The sequence below is a fragment of the Panthera tigris genome, chromosome E1, assembly GCF_018350195.1.
Source record: "Panthera tigris isolate Pti1 chromosome E1, P.tigris_Pti1_mat1.1, whole genome shotgun sequence".
NCBI classification, from domain to species: domain Eukaryota; kingdom Metazoa; phylum Chordata; class Mammalia; order Carnivora; family Felidae; genus Panthera; species Panthera tigris.
Genome location: NC_056673.1, coordinates 23,860,135 through 23,872,986, shown reverse-complemented (window position 1 = coordinate 23,872,986; position 12,852 = coordinate 23,860,135). Strand labels below are relative to the sequence as shown.

At 42.4% G+C, this 12,852-nt stretch overlaps 1 protein-coding gene and 1 non-coding gene across 9 annotated transcripts in view; both read right to left on the bottom strand.

Moving 5' to 3' along the window:
- The window catches only part of ACACA (acetyl-CoA carboxylase alpha), a 277,071-nt gene that overhangs the window by 14,377 nt on the left and 249,842 nt on the right, over positions 1–12,852 (bottom strand). For all 8 annotated transcript variants that reach the window (XM_007096020.3, XM_042967666.1, XM_042967664.1 and 5 more), the window contains 2 exons: positions 12,360–12,537; positions 10,494–10,606 (listed from right to left, as the gene is read on the bottom strand). In XM_007096020.3, the coding sequence (XP_007096082.1) occupies positions 10,494–10,606; positions 12,360–12,537 (291 nt within the window). The remainder of the gene's footprint in view (positions 1–10,493; positions 10,607–12,359; positions 12,538–12,852) is intronic.
- LOC122233896 lies at positions 4,433–4,623 on the bottom strand. The gene has a single exon (XR_006211621.1). It is a non-coding gene; the product is annotated as a U2 spliceosomal RNA (small nuclear RNA).

Sequence of the window (12,852 nt, the reverse complement as noted above, 5' to 3'; positions counted from 1 at the left end):
GACAAAATGACACATGCCTCCTAAGAAGATGTTCTGAGAAGATCATAAATAACACTTCTGCAATATTCCTGCCAAAAATGTATTATCTGAATTTAACCGTAGGGAAAGGTAAGACAAACCCAGATTGAGGAACATGCTATAAAAAAGTGGCCTGGGGGGCCTGGCTGGCTTGATCAGTGGAGGTGACTCTTGATCTCAGGGTTTGTGAGTTTGAGCCTTTCCAGTTAGGTGTGGAGATTACTTAAAAAACAAAACAACCCCTCCCACCCCCACCCCAAGCCTATAGTCTTCAAAAAATTCAAGATGATGAAAGGTAAAACCAAAGAACTATTCAAGATTAAAACAGACTATGAGCGCCTGGGTAGCTCAGTTGGTTGGGCATCCAGCTCTTGATTTTAGCTCAGGTCATGATCTCAGGGTTGTGAGACAGAGCCCCACCTCAGGCTCTGTGCTGGGCATGGAGCCTGCTCGGGATTATCTCTCTCTCTCTCTCTCTCTCTCTCTCTCTCTCTCTCTCTTTCTGCCATTCCTCCCCACTCACACCCACTCTCTCTCTCTCTCTCAAATACATACATACACATATACATACATACAATAAAACAGACTAAATGCTTGAAAACAGATATCAGTGTGTGGCCTAGGGTTAGATCTCTGATCTAAACAACAACAAAGTCTGTATAAGACATTATTGGGACAATTGGTAAACTCTTGATATGAATCATGAATCAGATAGTAGTACTGTATCAATGTTATAGTTCCTGATGTAGATAAATGTCCTGGGTTATATAAGAGAAAGTCTGTGTTCTTAGAAACACACAGTAAATATTTATGGATAAAGGAGCATGATATCTACAGCTTACTGTCAAATGGTTCACAGAAAGTGTATGTGTGTGTGTGTGTGTGTGTAGAGGGTGGGCAAGCAAGTACATGTACATGAGCACACAGAAATGATAAAGCAAATGGGACAAGATGTTAACAAGGAGAATCTGAGAAAAAGGTATCAGAAGTCCTTTGTACTATTCTAGTAACTGTTCTGTAAAATTTATCAAATGGAAAATTAAAATATAAGCCAAGCTAAAAAAAAATGTTTTTCTTGGCTCCCCAATGCCTAAAATCAGAAATCAAAGTTACTATTTACAGGGCATTGGGCACTATTCTAAGTGCTTTGTATCTATTAACTCACTTAACCCTTACAACCACCTTAAAGTTGGTATTCTTACTATCCTCATCTTATAGGTGAGCAAACTGAGGCACTGAGAGTTTATATAACTCACCAAGGTCTCAAAACTAGGAAGGGGCAGAGCCAGGTCTCAGGTGCAGCAGTGTGGCCCCCAAGATTTGGGGCACTATGTTACCTTGTCTCTTCTTGTTTACTTGGGGCAGAGGACAAGTAAGTGCATCAGTAGCAGAATCTCTTTAATTTCAGAAAAGGCTAAACGAAGATGGCAGGCTCCTGGCTGATAAAGATGAAGTTCCATTCCATAGCTGAGACCAAGACAATTTCTTCAATAATTTCTGCTCTGCAGATCTAAAACGGTTTCCTGGGCAGGCCTAAGATTTTTTTTAAAAACTTTATCGTAATATTTTTCGTAAACATTGATCATAAAATTTACCATGTTACATTTCAAACATCTGTTTATGAGATTACCTCCTGAATCAGGCATGTTTGTTGAACCATTTCTTTATACCCCAAGGCGTCCACAGCATTACTAAATATCCATCCTCCAACTTTCTTTACATTCTACTCACCCACATTCACGTTGATATGAACACAGTGTTATGTGGATTTGGTTGCACAATTTTAGAACACCCAAAGTAAAGTTTTTATATGAGCCCAGACCTGGTTCCTTGGTTGCCAGGGTGAAATAGAAATGTTTACTTCACTCTACGAGTAAGCAGTGGTCTCTACATCATCTAAGAAAGTGCTGACTCTAGACTTGTTCATTACAGTGATCCAAGAACTTGTCCTTTTGATACTGTTGGGGAGTGTTTAAAAGTTCATGTAGATGGCTTCTGGGACATGGGAACTGAAAGGCACTAAGCCTTTCTATTTCAAACGCCACCTTCCCTGTTTTCTACTCTTCAGTCTAAACCTGCCCATGACTTATAAATTATGCACACTTCTCATTAAGGGCAAGTGCTTGGCATCCTCTGTGAGTCACTTGACTGTATACGTTACTCCTTAATCAAACATAAGTCTAGCTTGGGGGAGCAAGTCATTTACTCTTGTGCTATAGAGATAGTTCAGGCACAGTGATTCAAGGCAGGAGACTGGTTGTACAGGGGGACTACAGTTGTACAATACTTCTGTACTGGATGGCAAATAGTCACAGTCCCGAGCACCCTCAGCATCTACTTCCCTCTCCTGGGTACTGGGGCCACTTATGCTCCAACGCCAGGGTTCCTGAAACCTTCTGGCAGCCCTGAGATTTAAGGGTAGCTCCTTGTGTTATTGTGAGATCAAGAACTAACATAACAGCAGGTAAAATCACAGCCCTGCTGGGGAGGTGTGGGTGGGGTAAAGGATGGTAGGACTGTGGATATGGAATGAATGAGAAGTTCTAGACCCTCAGAATATCCTCCATCTGGCTAAACAACCAACACTGTGCTTTTATATGTGTATATCTGTACATGTACATATATGTGCATGTCTGTACCATATACATACATTTACTGCGCAGTTACTATGTGCCAGGCACCACACTTAATGCTTTCAGGATCACATAGCTCATAACTCACCATGCACAATTCAGACCTAGGTCTGGTCAGACCTAGGTCTGGCTGCCAAGCGGCAGGCCTTAATGTCGCTGAGTGCTTTCCAAGTTGCTTCATATACATCATCTCTAATCCTTAAAACAACCCAACCTTATAGACAGGGCATCTATTTTACAAATGAGAAAACCAAAGCTCTGAAATGTAAAGGTATTTGTCCAGTGGTATCTAGCTCTTAAGTAGCAAAGTCAGGATTTACACTTGGGTCTGGCTACCTTCAAAGCTTGTGTTCTTCCACATGAAATGATACCAATGGCGACAGAATTGCAATTAGCTGAAGAGTTTGTTTCACTGTGTTAGAAAAGTGTTAAGAGCACACAGCTCAGCACTGCGTACAGAGGCAGAGGACTTCCAGGCTTGGAGCACAGCATTCTGGAAACAAGGCCTTGGCTTTACCAAGCTGGAGGGACAGAGAAGGCTGGCTCCTGAACTAACAAAGGTCTTGTCTACCCAGTCAAGCTATTCCAGAGCTTTAAAAGAATAATGAAATAAACACCTGCAATGCTCTGGCCCTCCTGAGACTAGGAAGATCACAGAACATTCCCCCAAAGGTTGCCTTGTTTGATTCCTTTAGTAATGCCTCTGATTGCAGTTCAAGACCTACCTCAAAAAAGCATCAAAGCAAGGAAAAGACAGAAGTAGAGGATGTATGTACTTTAAAATGCACATGAGAAAGTCAAGGACTTGTGTGCCTTAAGTGGGGGTGGGGGGGAGAAAAGGTTTGCTACATTTTATTTTCTAAAAATAAAAGGCTGCTTTTAAGCTAGTTAGACCCTTGTGTAGCACATGGAGGGCCCCTCTCTCCTTGTACAGCAAAGCAGCCAGCCCTAGTAATGATTTAGGGGAGATTAACAAATATGTCAATGTCTATTTTCTGCTTAATTTAAAAGCGGCGTCTATAAAGATTTTTGACTTCTGAACCCTGTTCTCCTGAAAGAAAGAAGGTAAGAATGAGGAGGGGGATAAAGAGTGATTATCCTATCATTGATCGTTTGTCAGGAGCATTTCTTATTCACTGGACTATTGTAAAAAGCTAAGCTCTCGATCAATCCTGTAAGCTCCCTGTACAATTAAATATCTTGGAATGGTTTTCTTTCTTTTCTAGCCAGATTGCAGGGCCTCAGGGTTTTTAGGAAAGCAAGTCGTTGTGTGCGTGTGTGAATGTGTTTAAGAATATGCTACAGGGAGGAAAGTCATTCTTTTCTAGAATCCTACTTTAGGGAAAGGCTGAAATGGGAGAAGAAAGGTAGGTTACTCTCGTCTCTTTCTTCCCAAAATAAAAAGTCCCCATGAAATCCTAAAAATCCACCATAAGTTTGGATAACTATAAGAGTTAAAAAATATTTCAATGTAAAGAACTAAATACAGAAGAGTACTACTAGTCTGTACTATTCTGATCCAATAAGAAGAGCTAACGCTACTGAGATGTTACTATGTGCTAGAATTGTTTAAGTACTTTTCATCTCATTTAATCCTTGCAAATACCCTAAAAGATGGCTACCTTACAGATGAAGACATGGAGGCACAAAAAAGTGAAGTAACTTGCCCAAGGCTGCAAAGCTAGGAAACCATGGAGCTGGGATTCAGGCTTAGATAGTAGTCTGGCTTCAGAGCCCATGCTCTTTTTAAATTTAGTTTTTATTTTTAAAATTTCCCCCAAAGCAGGTGCACAGTTCCTGGAAGTATCGCAATACCAGATCGACGAGTGGGGTGGATGGAGCAAGCTTCTATTCCATCTCCTAATTCCAAAAATCCATTTAATATATTGTCCTCGGATAGAGGACATATCAGATATTAAACTGATAGGAACAGATACTATACTTGATCTTAGCCAAAAGGCTGAGAAGCGATAGAGAGCCAATGCCCTTTAAATGAAACAAGTTAAATTGACCCACAAGTGCCCACAGGGCAGCAGCCTGTCAGGTGTTCCTGGGGCCAGGACATAATGAAAAGCCACATCTCTCCTCCATGGGGTCAAAGCTGAAGAGAAGCTTCTGAGGAGAGAGCTGATTTCTGCAGCAGGAGGTGTTTTTTTACCCAGCCATGACACTGAAGGAGGGCAGGAGGAGGTGAGCCTTACCCTATGGACGAGCAGATCACATCTTATGGTGTAGGATTTTGGGGGAGGGGTGAGACCTTCAAAGCTTAGAATGAAAATCATACTGGTAGGCTGAAAATTCTCTGCTCAGCTAAAGGCACTAGGTGACCTTGCAGAAATCTCTTTTCTGTGCTCAGTTTCTCGTTTATGTAACAACAACCCTAAGCTGGCAAAAAAGGAAAATGTTTTATAAAAGAATGTGATATTAAAGTGTTTTTTTTATTTTTTTAGTTATACTAAGAAGCTTTATGTAAATTTAAACCCAATTTCAACTTTTATGGGCCCTTCTTCCTCTCCTAAGAAAGCAATTTGCTTTGATTGGTTAAATACTTATGAAACTAAAGAAAAGGACTAGACTACCCTCCCTCACTCAGCTCCAGAATATCTCAGATATAAGAACACACACCCGTACCTCAACCTTGAGACTGAAAAATCAGCATAAAAAAGACTGGAATCTTATTAAGATTCAGAAGTACAAACATAAGTAGCTGTTTAAAAGATCTGTGTAATCACATTTTCAATGTTGAAAGAAATTTCTCTATAAAGATAGTAAGATAGGGTGGGGGAAAAAAAAAAAAAAACCTTGCAAAACTACTTCTGTATCCATCACAGGTGTGCCTTTCTTTACACAAAAGCATTCTTGAAAAACTGCGTAAATCAGATCCTGTTTTAAATGCCTTAAGGGAGCTATTTAGAAGGAACCCTGCAGTGAATCCTTTGGTAAAGCAAATAATCCTTTTGTAATGGGAATAATTTCTCCCAATGTATCTAGTTTTTTTAAAATCCCATTTTCATATATCTGCTTTTCTTCAAAGGGGGCCATACCTATCTAAATACAGCTGCATTTGCATATTGATTTTAACAGCGATCCTCTCAGGGATGTTTAACCCTAGGTTCCTTGCAATGGTGTTAGTGCTCTGCTGTTCATATTTTTAAAAATCATTATAGTAAACCCAGAGATTTCCAAATAGGAATAAAAGAATCTATTATTCCCCCTGCAGCCCTGTCCCCCGTGCCCCCCATGCAAACAGTCCACACAAAAGAGTCAGGAAGCCGCACAGAATTCTCTGAATTCTCGTGGCAGTAAGTCTCAAAGTCTTTACAGTTTTCCTTTCCTTTGTTGCTCCCCTGAATCTACCAGGGACAGGGCTCTGGGTCAGCTAGGACCAGGTGGGAACAGTGCCTCTCAGACATATTCTGACAACAGCCTGCAGGCAGGCAGAAGCTTAGGTTCAGTCCAACAAAATGCCAGCCTGGTCTCTCTGCCTGACAGAACTGTGAATCACTGTTTCCTAGGAAGAGGCAAGCCCAAGTGCTTTTATAAATACAATCAGATTAATAGATCAGATCAAAACAACTCCTTCTCCTTCCCAGAAAATGCTGTCACTATTGAACCAAATTGCATCAAACCAAAATGCTCCTGAATCAGTGTGATGAAGTGGGTTGTAAGCGGCTGCTAACTAAGGGAAGAGGCACCATGCCATAATCTCTCCTCGTGGGCCTGCCTACCAGAGACCAGTGCTTGAATGGCCACGGTGCCAGTGAGGATGCTCCATGTGTACCACAGATGACAGGGCAAGTGGCCACATCCCAGGCACTGGTATCAGAACTTCTTTCCTTTTCAACTTTCCAGGTAAGGATGCTGCTTTCTGACCCACACAAGCAATTCCAGCTCTTTTCAGCTTACAACATCTTGAAGATGGACACAAGAGATGGAAAAGCACACACAGCTCAGATACTTCGATCACTCCTGCCAGAAGACCAGCTTAACCCCTGAATCCCCTTAACCCAAGGAAGTGTCCTTTTCTTGTCATCTGGCTGCTAAAAGAGAAGGCTTGGGGGGAAGGCATTCTGGAAGATGTCTACAGACATGTGCAAGCCCTAGTACTCCCTCTGCACCTGGGGTGCCCTGGGCAGAAGGTATGCTGGTGGAAGGGCCAGGGGCAGGCCAGCTGCAGTGCTCAGCTGGAGTGGCCTCTGCCTGTGTCAGACCGGCACTCTCAGGGCGTGCTGTGTGGGCACCACCAAGGTGCTGCCTGGCAGGCTGCCCGGGAACAGGGCCACATTCAAAATGTGAGCCTGGAGCAGGATAAAGTTTCACTAAGTGGCTCCTTTGCCTAGAGACTATTTGTGTTGAGGGAGAGGGCAGTGGGGAACATATGACTGCTTCACACTTGGACTGTCTCTCTCAATTGATTTGTAAGGGTAAGGATCCAGGAGAAAATCTTAGGTTCCGGTGTCAAGAGGCCAGGCTAGGAAGACCATCCTATCCCACACCACTCCCTGGTCCTAGCTCTCTGAGGAGGTAGAAGGATGTCAGAGAGACACAAAGAGGCCATGGAGGCTGGGGCTCTATTTCCAGAGAAGGAAGCAAATTTCCATAAGGCAACCAGGCTGGTAGTATAGTTATCCTTCCTGCATGGACTCTACCAAGCCTGTTCTGAGACTCCAGACTATGGTATTTGGGTTTATATCACATTTCTTTCTCTCTTTACCTCCACCGGGAACCAAGGTATGTACTATTTTCATATGCTATGATAATCACAGAACTACAAACCAGGAATTCACCACCTTCTACCCAAAGTATATAAAATGATGAAAGGTCAATTTTTAAAAATAAAAAATATGAAACAGACAAAGTTAGCTGTTCAGAAATTAAATATTACTCATTATCCTTAGAGAATAAATAGTAATTATGTTTTTGAACATAGTCAAATCAGTTGTGCTCTAAGTGATCTGACAGTGTGCTCCCCAGTGCAGAGGCCAATCTGGGAAGAGATTGGGAACATAAGGTAACATCCACCTCTACAGGCTTTCTCCTAAATCAGATTTTTCTCAGTGGAATTGGCTTTAGATAACAAAGGGAAAGAATTCCTGTTTAATTTTGATCACGCTCAGTATTCAGCTGAGGAAATCCTGAGAAATGCAGAACAGTGGGAACCAGAATTCCATTCTGGGTGCTGATATACGTTTATTTTGTATCTTGGATGATTTATTGAAGTCTTCTTTTTGCCTTAATCTCTCAATCTGGAAAATGAGGTCATTTGCACCCACTTTGTGTGAAAGTATTTTGTCAGTTGATTCTAGGCATAGAGAAAAAGAGCCAAAAGCCTACGTGAACCCGAAAGGAGTGGAGTTCATGGCATGTTCTGTTACATCTTTGCTGGCCTGTGACCTCACAAATACACCTACACCTGGGTATGTATGATCTCCCTGAAAAACTTAAATCGCTTAAGGGACAAGACCACTTTTTCTACTTCTTTCGTATTTCCTTTCCTATACCACTTGCTACAGAAGTAGACCTATGCCACAGAGATAGCAAACATGGCTGTCTCCTTCTTCTGATAATTAAGGCAGGAAATGATGCCAAACCCTATGTCTGAAAAATGCTTCACAGATTCAAAGTGAATGCACATTCATCTGATCTTCACAGTGGCTAGGTTGGGGCATTATCCCCACTTTCTAGATGAAGAAACTAATGTTCAGAGAAGTGAAACAATTTACCTACAAGCAACCTGAGGCTTATACATGACTATTTTTATTTTAGACCTACTCTCATGTTCCTGACCTGCCCTGGGCCAGAGCTGCTTCACATTTAGCAGACTAAGGATTCTTTCTCCAATGCCATTTTGGTCAAGGTTAAATAAATATGGTTTTCTTCAATGCAGAGAGGAAATTGATAATGAGATGATTTGTAACAAATGATTAAATGGCCATCACTTGGAAATCTCCTCCCTCTCCCCTTCCTGTATTTCAAAAGTTAAAAGGTGCTGGGTGAAGGTGGGAGCGATATCACTTTCCTTCAAGAGAAAGAAGCTTTGGCCCCACACCCCTCACCATCCGGTTGCTCTGCAAACAGATGTCAGAGAGGATCCCTCTTCCTACCACCCAGTTACTCTGAAGGGATGATAACAGCCATTGGGGGGTTAAAAAGAGGCAGTGAACCCCCAGTTAATGAGTAGGAATTCAGCAGGCAGTGTAAGATAAATGGAGCTCTCTCTGCTTCTGCTAGAGTCAGCATGAACTGCGGCCCTGCGGCTTGTTTGTGGCAAATGGAGTGCGCGAAATATCAAAGGGCAGTGATCCAGAAGAAGACCGACTTTGACAAATTTTAAATTGGCCAGAAAGAAAACCAGCAAAAAAGAAAAAAGGGAAAAAAAAAAAAAAAAAAAAAAGAAGAAGAAAAAAAGAAAAAAAAAAGAGAGAGAGAGAAAATTACGCAATTCACTGTGTCCTGCAATTGTGGCATTGCTGCTTTGTACAGAATTAGTGGTAAAAACAGCAGAACGACTGCCTGATGCTGGGAGCAATTATGAGCCATCTAAGTAAGATGCTTATCAGTGGCTGAAGCTTTTAGAGCTCTCACTATATACAGTTGTGAGGAACTTGCTCTTGAGCTGCAGTTACTTTAATTAAAGTGTATGGGGTTGGTCAGAAGTAATTATCCTGTTTGGAGAAGAGACAGAAAAAAACCACCTCAACAATTCTGGTTGGCAATAGATTTTAGAAACAGCTTTGCCAATTCTTGTTGTATGTGTGCACTTCCCATAAAGGGATCAGGCTGAGATGGGTTAGACTTATTGGTGGTTGTTACCTAATGGCAAACAATGGGAGGCACACAGGGTTTATTATAACCCAAGTCACCGTGTCTGGCAGGCAACCTGGCTCAGGGCTCCAAACTGCCAGGATGTGCGGTCTTCTAGAGTGCAGGCAAACACTCAGAAGTTTTTGTGTCTCTAGATAGTGAGCATATAAAGGGTCCACAAATGGTACTTTATTAATTAAATTACTATTTGAAACATAAATGAACTAGCACCTCTCCTTTTTATGCCTTCCATTCACGGATTTCATTACCTTTTAAAGACAATCACTCTGTTCCTAGAAAAACAAAACCAAAACAAACTAACAAAAGGACTCCAAGCATTTATCTTCACTAACCTAGTGAGGGGCTTGATGGGAGGTCTAGGCAGATAATCAGTGCTTTAGAAGAACCTGAAATGCATTTCAGTCTCTGGACTTGACACAGGGCTCCCACAGTTTAGTCCTATGTGCAAGCTGCAGCCCTTCCAAAGCTCCAAAAACAAATGAGCAACAGAGTAGTGCGCACAAATGTTCCCAGGGCTGTGCGTAGTCTTTACTTGTGTTTCTCTAGCTCGAGATGGCCCTGGAACTCCACCTGGGTAGGTCTCCAGCTTCTCTGTCCCATGACATCGACTCACATTCCTCAGAAATGTCCAAAGAGACAACCAGAAACAGAACTCTTAAGACTTTTGAGGACTTTTAAGCATATTCTCTGCCTGATTAGCCTGCCCCCCAACAGCAACTTCCAGCTAATTGTTCTTTATGAGGATATCATCCACAAGGCCAGAAAGATGGACTGTGTGAATTATAAGAAAATATCAGAAGAAAACTTGGGTGACTTTTGCTTTTTTAGGTCCTACTTTCCCTCCTATTACATACACTATTTCATTCTACCAGGGCTCTTACCATATAGAGGACAGTAAATAAAGATTATCATGAATTTGATCAAATGCTTCAGTGCCTCCTCCCTTGGCCTATGAATGCACTCATTACAAATCAGCTGAATGGCTCATTGATTTGCCAGGAGGACAAGCAGACATACCCAATCGTTCAGCCAAGCGAATGTAGACTGGGTCCACCCGACGCATGGTTTTCACCAGATCTTTTCTGCGGAATTTGATTTCTACTGTCCCTTCTGGCTCCAGAACTGATCCCCTGGATCAGAGAGAAAGAAAACAAAACAGAAATAGAGGCACTTTAAAGGAAGGAGACAACTGAAAGAGGCTGGTTACGATTTGCAGACCAGGAAATAGCTTCATTATGGTTTTGGCCACCCATGGCTCACAGGAGTAACCCCAGGGAGAGGCAGGCATCAAAAAGTGTCTAAGTGGGTTGTGAGAAAAGCCTGGCAAAAAGCAATTAAAATAATTCTCATTACCACACCAGTCTACTTCCATCTCAAAAGAGGAATATAGATTCCACCATCTACAGCTGATAAGGGTAGCAGGAATCACATTATTTTCCAGGAGGGGGAAGAAAAAAAAAAAGATGATGTAGGCACCGTGGCAGGGGACCAGCCTCCAGCACTTAGGCTGTGCGATGAGAGGTCGATGCTGATCGGTCCCACGCACAGCTGTTAGTCTGCTGGCAGGATGACACACTGGGCTGGGCCAAGCAGGAAAGAAAACATTCTGCCTACTGCTATGGAGAGGTCTCAGGGTTATTACTAGTGCATACTAATTTTGTTCTATTACTAGGAACGTTACCCTATACAACTTAAAAAAAAAAAAAAAGCTTTTCGATTGAAAAAAATTACAGCTACTACTTAGTACATACATGGCACTGTTCCAAGTGCTTACACATGAATCTTCACAGCAGTCCTATACCCAGTCTACACCCTCTATGAGGGAAGTTACTATTATCTCCCATTTTACAGATGAGGAAACTAAGGTACAGGGCGTTAAGAGACTTGTCCGAGCCTAACGAGTGACAGAGCTGCATCTGAAACCCGGTGGTCTTGCTCCACAGTCTGCAGAGGAACTGTCTGTGATCTGGTATCAGATCAGGGGCTAGATTTGGATTTAAAAATAATAAATCCCTGGGTGTAGACTGCTAGCTGAGTGATTTGATAAAACTACTGGACTCTCCCAAGCAGCATTTGAAGCAGGAGGCTAAAATTTTTGCAGAAACAGAGAAGCAGGTATTCAAGTAAAATGATCAGATGCAGGAAGTGGCACGGAAAATGTCAAAGAAATACAATGTGAAATTTCCCTATTTTGGAAAGGGCTGAAAACTGATTGTGAAAGGAAGCTGGATGTGGTCTGTTTTACTTAAGTCGTTTCAAGGACCACCTCTTGACAAAAGTCTGGGACTTTTTCTTTTGCAGTCCTTTGGATGCTGTAAACACTGTTCTCCAAGTGTCCTAGAGTGCCAGAGTGCGACACTGGACTCTGAGGGAGCAGCTTCGGTTTGGAATCACAGAAGGCAGGTGCTATGGTACACCTCAGTGACGACCAGCTTGTTCCACAGACAAGCAGTTCAGGAAGAGTAAAACTGCTTCAAGTTGCTCGACAGTCAGTTAAGGCTTCAGAACTCCAGACTAACAATTTAGTCCTTCTACACCAACTTGCTTTCAGTTCCATCTGCCCCATATCTAAGAAAGAGAGAGTAATAGGCCTATCTGAAACACAAACAGAGGAGACAATCTCTCTGAGTCTGGGGATATGTGGGATAGAGGACTTCTTGGTAAAAGAATCTGGGGTGGGGGACCACACTGGGAAAGCCTGACCCCCACCTCCTTTCTTTCTCATCCCAGCAGACACTATTTAGGAAATCTATTTTTCTGACCTTGTAACCCTCTGGAAATAGAGATTCAAATAAAGTTCTCTGGTTATAATGTTCTCCAGGAGGAAACCAACAGCTAGAGGACCTTCAGAGGCAGTGAATGGAAAAAAAGAAGAAATGCTACCTGCTTTCTCGGTCAGCATACATCTCCATGTGCCGGGGGTTGATGGTGGGGTCAATCACAACCCAGGAGCCACCCCGGAGCTCAGCTTGAGGAGGAATGTAAACCAGCACAGGCTGGGAGCACTCCCGTAAGCTATCCACGATGTAAGCACCAAACTTCAGCACCTGGTCGTACATATCTATAGAGGAGACAAATCAGAAATCATGAAACAATGCTTCCAAACATCGTTCACATCATGGTATACACAGAAAACAATATTTATATCGTGAGCTGTGCCTCCATGAGGAGGCTGCTCAGATCAGAGGTGACAGGTCTGGGGGTTCAGCCACCCTAGGTCCTGTCTGGCCACCCTGAAAATTGAAAGGATGGGGATTTCCACCTGTAATGCTGTACAAGACTCTACAGGATCTTCAAAAACACAAGAGAAGTGCACTGTCTTTCACAAGACAGTGTGCAAGCCCTATGGATTGCATATCCATTTTATAGCCTTTCT